This window comes from Chenopodium album, chromosome 25 (assembly GCF_948465745.1).
Source record: "Chenopodium album chromosome 25, dcCheAlbu1.1, whole genome shotgun sequence".
Taxonomy (NCBI): Eukaryota; Viridiplantae; Streptophyta; class Magnoliopsida; order Caryophyllales; family Amaranthaceae; genus Chenopodium; species Chenopodium album.
The window spans coordinates 12,871,088-12,882,131 of NC_137858.1; the positions used below are offsets into that span (position 1 = coordinate 12,871,088).

The 11,044-nt window shown below is 34.7% G+C and overlaps 1 protein-coding gene across 1 annotated transcript; it reads left to right on the forward strand.

Annotated features, from left to right (window-relative positions):
* LOC145614364 (RNA-binding protein 2-like) lies at positions 1–8,139 on the forward strand. Its single transcript, XM_081669413.1, has 6 exons — positions 1–272; positions 5,091–5,227; positions 5,348–5,621; positions 5,716–5,777; positions 6,925–7,006; positions 7,574–8,139. Exons 1-6 carry the CDS (start codon positions 194–196, stop codon positions 7,675–7,677), a joined length of 738 nt encoding a protein of 245 aa, XP_081525539.1. The 5' UTR covers positions 1–193; the 3' UTR covers positions 7,678–8,139.
* The last annotated feature ends 2,905 nt before the right edge of the window (positions 8,140–11,044 follow it).

Below are 11,044 nucleotides of genomic sequence, written 5' to 3' on the forward strand. Positions count from 1 at the left end.
TCCTCCTAGCATTTGAGATCTATTGTACATTTGTACTGTTGCCATCACTATTGGATGCCTGAAGCTCACAACACAACCTCTTGATCGATTTCAATCTTCTTCCCCAATTTTAATTAGGGTTTCCAAAACTTCAAATTCACTCAAACCAAGTTTCGAAACTCTGTAAATCTACAAGCTTCTGGAAAAATTAACAATGGCGGATGGAGTTTGGGGTCGACAGGGACCTTTGTATACGTCTTCTGGCATGCTTAAACGCCCTCGCAACGATTACGGTAACTCTCTCTCTCTCCTCAGAATTTTCTGTAGCTGTATGAATTTGAATTTGGCGATTAATTTTAATCTAGGGTTGATTCATCTAAATTTGGTTGATTCTTCTAAATTTGGTTGATTGATTTGTTGCGAATGCAAATCACACCGTAAAGCTGATTTTGCGGTAGGAATTGACATTTGATTTAGGAAAAAAACACTATCATCGTTAATCAATGAACTTTTTGTGCAATTGTGATTTGTTCATTGCCTGAAAAGTTTAAAATTGACTGTAATTGGGTTGTTTTGCGTTTCGGTTTCTTCGTCGTGTTTGATTATGATGTTTGTTTCATGTTAAATACCAAACCTGTTCTTAAACAAAGAAGCATTTGATGCTAAAGAAGAGAACTTTATTTCCCTAGTGGCGGGAGATTGTCGGAGTATAACAAAAGTGATACTCCTGGTTTTCGTTGTTATTATTTTGAGCTTGAAATGAATTTACAATATTAAAGATGCATTTTTTTTTTTTTTGAATGAATGTGGTCTTTTCTACAAGAGTCTGGATGACAATAACTTCATGTGAATTGTGACTTTCTCGAGCTATTTTAGTGGGGTGGGAATGGAAGGGGGTGGAAGGCAGGTGTGTGTTGGAAAGATAGGAAAGTAGAAAAGAGAAAAGTAAATATATGGGTTGTAAATAGAGAAGAGAAATGATGCACTGCCTCTAAGTATTTTATCTTCGTGTTTGGAAGTTTGTTGAAAAGCCAGCATTAGGTAATGGCTTTATGATATGCATCAACGTTGAAGTAATTTCTATAGTGGGATAAAGATTAATGTGTGTGTATGATATGATCTGTGGGACAATTTTCCAAAGCATCATTTTGATTCAATATCCATGCATAGGATCTGAATAAAAAGAAGGCTTATTCTGGTATGGTTATCGATGGGAAAATCTTTATACTGAAACTCTTAAGTTTAACCAAGTGGGCACCCAAGGTCATTTTAATTAAAAAGCAATATAGAACAATGTTAGCTGCTTTTTGTTGCTAGTTTTTGGATCACGTAGCTCTATTCTGCCTTGTTAAAGAACAAACAACAAGAGCTCATTTAGTGCATCTAGTTGGCAAAAGAGTGATTAGTGTAAAGCTTCTTCTTAGTATTGAGATCGCAACAAGTTGGTGTCCTATTGACTTTCAGTTAGTTGAATGAGGGGCTAAGTACAAAGGTTATGTGATAGGCTAGTGGGAGGTCAATAACACTAATTCCACTTTTTGGAAAATTTATTTTTGAGCTTTGCACTTTGTCGTGTAGCTTGGGAAATGAAAATCTTTAGTTAGGGTCGATGATTTTCTATTTAGCTCATGAAAGATTGTGTAGTCCTACTAGAATGCCACATAGTCTATGACCTGGAAAAAAGAGATGGATGTAATCTTTAAAGTATTCATGGCATATGAAAGAAAATTTACCCACTTTTGCAGGTGAAATAAGCTGAAATCTTAGGCCCGTACCCAAATTTTGCATCTTTTTTGGTTCTTAGCAACACTAATTTTGATAGAATTCTTTTAGAAAGAAGATTATGATTCAGATATGACTATGATCATCATAACTTTTTGTGTTGGAGGAGGACATTACTATATGCAAGACTAATCAAAGAGCTATTTGATTTTGGTAATGTTTATTTGTAGATTGAGAAATGGATTATTGGATTGAGGTTTAGAGGGCCTTTATTTTCATAACTTCTACTGGTTCCCAAAAAATCCTTCAGTGTGGGTTTGTTGTGGACAATTAACAGATGGAGCAAGCTGTGTGTGCCCCTCTTAATTGGTGTTTATTGTAGGGCTAAATTGTGCTTGACATTTGTAAATGTTCTCCTGTCTCGAAACAATTTATTATAAGCCAAATTTGATAATAATCCATCTTTGATGTTATTTTGGACTTTTGCAGTGAATCAGAAGGTTTCTTCTGACAATTATGTGAGGTTCTGTACATTACACCCTTTATTGAGATAGTAATATTGAGGTTGCTAACTTATACTCTGGTTCTGGGTTTAGACTGTAATTGGAGAGTGAATTTTTCTCTAAAGGGCCTTTAGTGGATGATGAGTGCTGGGATGAGTTTCTAGAGTTTGATGTCAAGTTTTTCATAAGGTTTCCCATCTCCAGCTCTAGTATATGTAAGTCATATGAAATATATATGTTTATTATGGAGACTTGGAGAGTGTTGTGCTAAGAATAAAAGCAAGTCCAACACTATATACATTAATTCCTGTAGTCCAATTGTCAAGTATTGATTATGGTATTCTGAAGACTTGTGAATAGAATCAGCATATGTTTTATATTTCTGTGTTCTTGTTGCTTTGCTTGACGTGTTGCATTATAGATTGACTTACTCTGTATATTGATACATATGAGTGTGTATAAATTATGAAAATAATGAGGATGAGTAAAGTAGGCTTACCCTCTTATGGGGTTTGTGAATTGTGACTTAATTTTTTAAACTTACAACATAAATATTCATTGCATTTTACTCCCTCTTCCACAATAATTGACACAGGCAACATTGCATACATGCTGATGCACTATTTTGACTATATTTTTATATAATTAAATAATTATTAAAATTATTTTAAAGATTATATTATGAAACTTTATATTAATACGTATTGAAAAACATATTTTGTGATAAAATATAAGATGTTTTTTATGTTAGTAAAAAATTATGGTCAAAGCTAATGATGAATAGTGAAAAAAGTCCAATGTCCCAGTTATAAGTCCAACATCCCAGTTATTTTGTGATGGAGGGAGTAGGTACTATATAATTTTTAAGGGTAAGACTAATCCTATTGAGTTGTATGAATTTAGTTGGTTGGTAACTGTGTTGTTTCATAGCATGAGTATTTTTTGCTCTGTGCAAAGTGTTATTTGGCTTTTGATATATTATGTTTAATCATTTGTAGTACTCCCTTCGTTTTTAAATAATTGCTCCATTTCTCCATGCGCGGAGTTTTAAGAGAATGTATTAAAATATGGAGATAGTGGGGGTTGGTGGAAGGTAAATTGGAGGAGAGAGAATCTAAAAGTAATAAAATTGGGTCTGAGAAAAATAAATTAAATATTATACTTCCTCCGTTTTTTTTATTATTGCACCATAGGGGTTGGGTACAAATATTTTGGTAGTGGAATAAAGTAAGAGAGAGAAAGGTAAAAATACAAAGTTGACCATGTGATGTATTGATATACTAAAAAGTAAGTGTGAAAAAGCAAGGGTATGTTGGGTATTTGTAGTGTGAACACAAATAATTTTTTTCCTAAAGAGGAAATGGTGCAATATTTGTGAAACTTCCTAAAAAGGCAAGTGGTGCAATAATAAAAGAACGGAGGAAGTAAAAGCTTTACAAATAAGGAAATGGAGCAAGTATTTAAAAACGGAGGGAGTATTAAAAACCAATTTTGGAAAACAGAAAACTTGAATGCGCTATGAAGGTGATGGTTATATATTTGATATGCTAGAGCATTACATAAGCTCTCTTAATTTAGTGTCTATGAGGCTGATGGTAACTTGGTTGATATCGTCAGGAAATTATTAAATTGAGTGAGAATTAAGTTTGCATATTAAATTAGGAAAAATTGCAAAAAACCACCTTTTATAACAACTTTTTTGTAAAAAAACACCTTATAAAAATTTTCTTGTAAAAACACACCTAAAACCACTTTTTTTTTGCGAAGTAACACCTTAACCCGGTTTCCGTCCTTTGATTCGGTTTTCAGGCATTGACTTGCACGTGAGAAGCACGTGTTCCGGTGACTTTCCCCTTTTTTTTTTCCCAATTTACCCTCCATTTCTCCAATTTAACTTTCTCTCTCCTCCCTTTTCTCCAACAAAGTCCCAACTATTCACCATTGATGAAGAAATCTCCATTTTTAAGCATGAATTGTTGCAATTAACCTAATTTCTAGTAGGGTAAGTTGTTGTAATTACTGAATTTCTTGTAAATTATGTTGGGTTTTTCGTATTTTCATAAGTTAGGGTTTGTAATTGAAAATTAGGGTTCTCGTTTTTTCCCACAAATGATGAAATTAGGAGTAATTTCAAGAGGCCAATTAATGAACACCAATATGGTCTTTAATTCAATTTTTTTTTTTTGTTTTGTATGTGCTTTCTCTATTGGGCTTCAATGGAGGAAGGGGATGAAGAGGTGAAGTAGGGTTTTGGGTGGATGGGGCTGAATGAACAGGGGTGAAAGAGCAAATTTTTTGGGTGAAATGATGTTGGTGAGAGTAGTAGTGAATTAGTGGTGGTGGTGAGGTGGTGTTAGTGGGGGTGGTAGAGGTGGTGGGGGCGATGAGGTGGGGGCGGCGAGGGAAAAGAGAAAAAAAAATAGAGGAAGAAGATCACGTGACCCACACATGCAAAGTCAACGCCGGAAAACCGAGTCAAGCACCGGAAACCGGGTTAAGGTGTTACTTCGCAAAAAAAAAAAAAGTGGTTTTAGGTGTGTTTTTACAAGAAAATTTTTATAAGGTGTTTTTTTACAAAAAAAGGTGTTATAAAAGGTGGTTTTTTGCAATTTTTCCTAATTTTAATCTTATGAATGTATATCTAAGACAATCTAGTGATGAAATATTATAATTTACCGACAATTTATTGGTCAAAGTTGACTCATATAAACCCTACTCTTATTTTGTACAAGTGGCCATTTTCTTCCAATAGGCTTGTACCTTTTAGGGTTGCTTAAAATATCAAATGGACATATACGTGGATGAAATTTATTTCTGCTACCCATGGCTAGGGCTATTCAGTAAATCTCCTTAATCCTGTTGAACTTTTTAATCACGATCCCACAGAGCTGCCTCCTTCACGGGTAACACCTGCTCTTGATATGCGTGACTATTTAATACGAGACGATGAACGAGGAGGACCCAGGGTTGCAAAGGACTCACAAACACTAGGGTCTGCGTATGACCGTTATCTCCAAAGAACGGTAGTCTCTTTGATCCTATTGAGACACTTTATCATTTTCTGTTTGGCCTATCCATCTTATTGCTGAAGTACACACTTCTTTGTTTTTTTTTTTTTTTCTTTTCCTTTTTCTCTTCCGAAGGAAATTCCATCCTACGCTGCTGGAGAAGCTAGTACATTTTCAGGAGCTTCATTGGCAAGGGGTATCTCAGTGGGAGAACCATCTCTATTGGGCCGCCCTGGATCTATGGTCCCAGATGCAGCATCAAATGGACGAGATGTTGGTTTTGGGGGTCAGCTGCGAGTTGATACGTTGGCCAGATCTGTACGTGAAACTGTACCTCTTCCTTCCGACGCTTCAAACACTCTATATGTGGAGGGGCTTCCTCCAAATAGCAGTAAAAGAGAAGTAGCTCGTATCCTTTTTTCATAACGTGTTGACGACACTTAATCAAACTGCATTATGACTGAATCAATAACTTCTTTTGATAAGTTTCTTAACTAGTCTAGATATTTTTCGCCCCTTTGTGGGGTATAAAGAAGTACGACTTGTGACCAAGGAGTCCAAACATGTAAGTGAGCAATCAATTATTTCGTCATACACTGGTTGCTACTTTTTTTTTTTAATTTGACCTCAATTACTTTGATTGTAGTTTCACTTGTGATTGATAAAAAAAAAAAGGTACCGTTTAAAAAAAAAAGTAATATTTACAATTTATTAAAATTTTTGCGATTTGACTAATTCATTGACTAGAAATGCCAGAGTCATGAGGATCAAAGTATTGGCGTATAGATTATTAAATATACAAGGAAAATGAAATGTGATATTATTGGGTGTGAAAAATTTACTTATTGATTTGGCTTTATAACTAGAGCTAGCAAATGTGTTGGGTCGTGTTATTCTTGTGTTCCGTGTTCGAAGTTAAACAGGCTGGAGGACCTCAACACTAACTTGACCCGTTTAATAAACGTGTCATGTCATCTTGACCCGTTTAACTAATCGTGTTGGAAACCCTTGATACTAACTCGCTTTTTTCGTGTCCGGTTGTTATCGTGTTATAAGTTAGCTCCATTCAAAATATTTATCATTAAATTCATAAATTATTGATTATTTTTCATAAGCGAGTTGATTCGTGTTAGTCTCGTGTTGGAATTCTCATCACTAACCCGACCTGTGTAATTAAATGTGTCGTATCGTGTTGACCTGTTTAGTTAAACATGTCGTAAACCTTTGACACCAACCTGATTTTTTCGTGTTTTTGTGTCGTGTCATGTCAGGTTTTGCCGGCTCTATTTATAACTCTATGTTTGTATACTGCACTTAGGAAATCTCAAAATTGACATGGTTTGAAAAACCCCAACCCAATCCGAGTCTAATCCGTCAAAAACAGACTTGAATCTTGATCCGTTGATTTTTTTTTTCATAACATAAATTAAGCTGAACTGTCTGAACCCAACCTAGTTGCAGAAAACAGCACAAAGGTGCAATTAACCCTAGTACCTGACAAGCTGATATTACCTGAATTAAACTACTAAAGTGAATGTCTTGGAAGTCTGCTAAAAGTTGTTGCCAAAAACCAACCTGAAACCTGATAAATTCGACCCAAACTCTACATATATTCTTTATATGTATTTCTGGTAACATCATTATTGCTAGATCTGATTATGTTTGTATTTCTGTATCCAAAATGCAATTTAATTATGTTTAGTTTTATGCAGCGTGGAGGAGATCCTCTTATCCTCTGTTTTGTGGATTTTGTTGATGCAGCCTGTGCTGCTACAGCTTTAAGCGCCTTGCAAGGTAATGTATCATTTAGTCCCTGCTAGCCGTGCTAGGCTGGTACACTAGCTTTCCTCGTGTGTTGAAGTAGTCTAGCCAGTTATACAGTGAGAATGCTTTCTGAAGCATAAAGGAATGTTACAGTTTTTCAATTAATATCTGAATTGGACTGAAATGTTCCATTTTCTGTGACATTTTGTGTTTATACATGAATTAGACTGAAGGTTATAATCTCGCCTGTTAGGAAATTAATTTCATATAACTAGTTTTACATGCTCTAAAGAGGGTTACCCTTCCTAATATATAAATTTATGATTAAATTTTTAAAAGGAGCATCGCTGGAGGAATTTATTTCTTGTTATTCGAGAGTTTTTTTTTTTTTTTTTTTTTTTTTTTTTTTTCTCTTTCGGGGTTGGTTAGGAGAATAGTCGAATTATTATTTTAGAGTGTCTTGGTGAAGTTACGCTTATGAAGAGTGTGTCATTGTGACAAATAGGATAAAGAAAGTATTTTGAGGCTAGTCTTCAAGCATTGCATTTATTTAGTTAATGACTTGTAATCGTAATTAGTTCCTGTCAATGCTTACAGGTTACAAAATGGATGAAGATGATCGAGATTCTGCTTATCTGCGCATACAGTTCTCTCGGCACCCTGGTCCTCGATCCGGTGCTGGATCTCGTGGGAGGCATTAGTGAATGAGATGGGGCAAGTGCGGTTTTTATTAATCATGCTCCTATTTGGTGGTTTATTTTGCCCTAATGTATTATGGTTATATGCCTGCCTTAAAGGTTATAGAGCATGCTGGAAGAGATGACGAAAAGAAAATATATATTGGCAACTGGATTGAAGTGGCGTAGATCTGTTAGCCTGTATTTTAATTTCTGGCATCAGCTGTGTGATGTGTAGTTTTCGGCAGGTTTTTGTTTGAACCTGAGTGCTACTTATCTTAGTTATTTACCATAAATTAATAGCTATAAATCCAATGAATGCATTAGCTCAACTGTTTTCTAATCGAGGGTATTAGGGGCACTATTTCAGGGCTAGCTACTTGGTCAGAGATAGCTAATTCTTATGCTCCAAACATGGTTTTCAAAAGAAGCAAAATTTGATGATATGCTATGATCTGCTTTGCTTGCATAGTTTTGAGTTCTAAATTTAATTTATTAGTAAACTGATTTTGGTACACCTGTTATTGATGTTAGCAATTGTAGCATCGAATGCAAGACGAGTGCTTTGCAAAACAGAAAAGACCATTGATAATAATACCTTTGGCTTTACAAAAACCGGTACACGGAGAAATGGACTAACCGGGCCGTATTGAAGAGAACTAGTATGGTTTTCGAGCCTAAAGAACTTTAATTTCCAATAAAACTGATGTTGGGGAATTGCTCAAAATTTCAGCTTCAGTTATATTCGTAGAGAAGGAAACTTTGTTGCTCACTACTCGGCTAAGTTGGCCATAAATATGAAGGAGGGCCGAGGGAGAGAAGCACCATGACACTGCTCCCTGCTGTGCTAGGATTGCGTACGAGGAAGATGTCAAGCACTGCTACCCTCGATCGTGTTAGACACTGCTATTTGCTTTCCGTTCTAGCTTTAGGCCTTGTTTGGTTGCAATGGGAAATAAGTAAATAACTTCCATGGTAATTTACAGTTCATGGGAAGTTATTTCACTCATGCAATTCCTAGGAAGTTAATTCAACTTGTTTGGTAGATAATAGGAAAATTAGAATTCATGGGAATTTTTGAGTGACTTAGGGGGACCTAGGTAATTTAATTCCTACATTATGTGGGAACTTCAAATTCCTATGGAATTCCAACTTCCACCATTTTGCACTTTTTTGGTTAACCAAACAACTCACCACTTTTGCATTTCCTAGGAATTTTGAGTGCCCATGAAAAATTAGTGTAACCAAACAACACCTTAGTTTCTATGTTTAATAATTTGTTTGTAATCCTTGCTGCTCCCTGTACTTTGTGGGATGATGGCAGAAGAAATGTTGGTTGCATTTTGTTTGATGTACTTTGGTCTTGGAGCTCCCTTTTAACTTATTATTTATGGGGTGAAAAGGAATTTAAGAGGGTAATCAACCTTTAAATAACTTTATATTGAGTAAATAGTGTTTATAAGTAAGAATAGAAAAGCTATTTTGAGGCTTGAAGCTTCACTTGAGATGTTTTATATCGTATAAATAGTGGCACAAGATGTAACCTCAAAGCTTGAATGTATGTCGAAATTGTGTAAATAATGACCAATAGCACATGACTTGTTTAATACTTCCTCCTATCCATTTCTTTTTAGTTGCTACACTTTCTTATTTTGGAATTATTAATTAGTTGCAACACATTCTATTTTTGACATTTTTTTCTCTCTATCTCTCTCCTACCCACATGAATCTATCTTATTTTTTTTCTCTCTCTCTCTCCTCTTAATAAACTATCTAGGAGACCGTGAAAATAAAAATGGAGCAATCAAAAAAAAAAAAAAAAAAAACGGAAGAAGTACATCTATTCTGTTAGGCAAAAAAAATTATGATTACATGTACAAATTAAATCTAGATGTCTTAGGAGTCTTTGTAAATAAGAAAAAAGTAAATACAGTATATTTTCTAGCTTCTGTGCTAGTTGTAAGTCGATTAGTACCATTTAACTACACGATATTATGATTTCTAAGAAACTTTAACTTTTGAATGTGTAAATTAACATCAATTAGCATAAAAGAGAGTTAATTTCCTCAAGCATACCGTTTTAAATTGTTGGTAGTAACTTGCAAGTGCTTGAAAGAGTGAACACAAATGGTAAAAAATGCTTCAAAGAGCACTTAATGATGACAATTGCCTTCTCTGTGAAAAGTCAATTTGAGATACATTTATTTCAATTCTCTTCATTCAATTAATTGTCATTATCTACTAGCTAGTACTACTATACCAGAAATTTGATCAACTTTATTCCTATACTACTATCAAATTTGTTTATGAACTTGGAAACTAGATTCTTTATGCCATGTGACATGATTATATACCTTTAGCTAAATTTGTATAAGAATCATCCAGATAAAGACATTATAAAAATGACCGCGTTTTCTTTTCTCCATCACAAATTAATTTAACTCGTAAAGTAAAATTATTTTCGTGTTGAATTATTTTTAAAACGGTGATAAACATACTTCAAATGTTGTTGATTCAAGACATAGAAGGAATTATGTTGTAGTTTAAACAATAAAAAACACTTAATTATAATAATTTATGACAAACATATTATTACACGATGCTTGAGTTGCATAAGTTGGAAACTGAATACAACTCTAGCTAGGAATACAAGAAAATAATTCATTCCCTAACTTGATTTATTGTGACAAACAGTCTTGTTTTTTTTTTTTTTTTTTTTTTTTCAACTTCTTTCCCTTAGACTACTTGCGTGCCGTTTTTCTGAACTTGTAATAATCAAATAGCTGCCATTTACCTGCAAAATAAATCATATATTTCCTTGTTATTATCTCATTTCACATCTTAAATACATGAATATAAACAAAACAAGATAAATGATGATTATCAATGTGTATTATGATGTAAACACGCAAAATCTTATGCCGCGAATATATACATATATTATTGTCTAGGGATGAAATAATAAACGTGGTTTTTTTCATAAGATACATGCATGTCGCAATCCAAATACGTAGTATTATATAAGGTTTAGTAATAATACACAACAATTGATCTAATAATAGTATGTAGCATTACCTTGTCAACAATTTAAAACAAGAGTCAACTCAAGCTAATAGTGGTACGGAGGTGGGGGAGAAGTGTAGGCATAAGGAGGAGAAGGTGAATGGTAGCCAGGCTTAGGGTGGGGGTGGGGGTGGGGGTGAGGGTACGGGTGATAGTGCGACTTTGGTGGAGATGTGTAAATTGGGTGGTGGTGGTGGTGGTGCGGTGGGTATTTGTGAAACGGGGGAGATTTGTAGATAGGGTGAGGTGGGTAGTAGTAGTGTGGAGGGGACTTGTACACCGGACTTGGGGGTGGATACGTGTAAACTGGTGGAGACTTGTATACTGG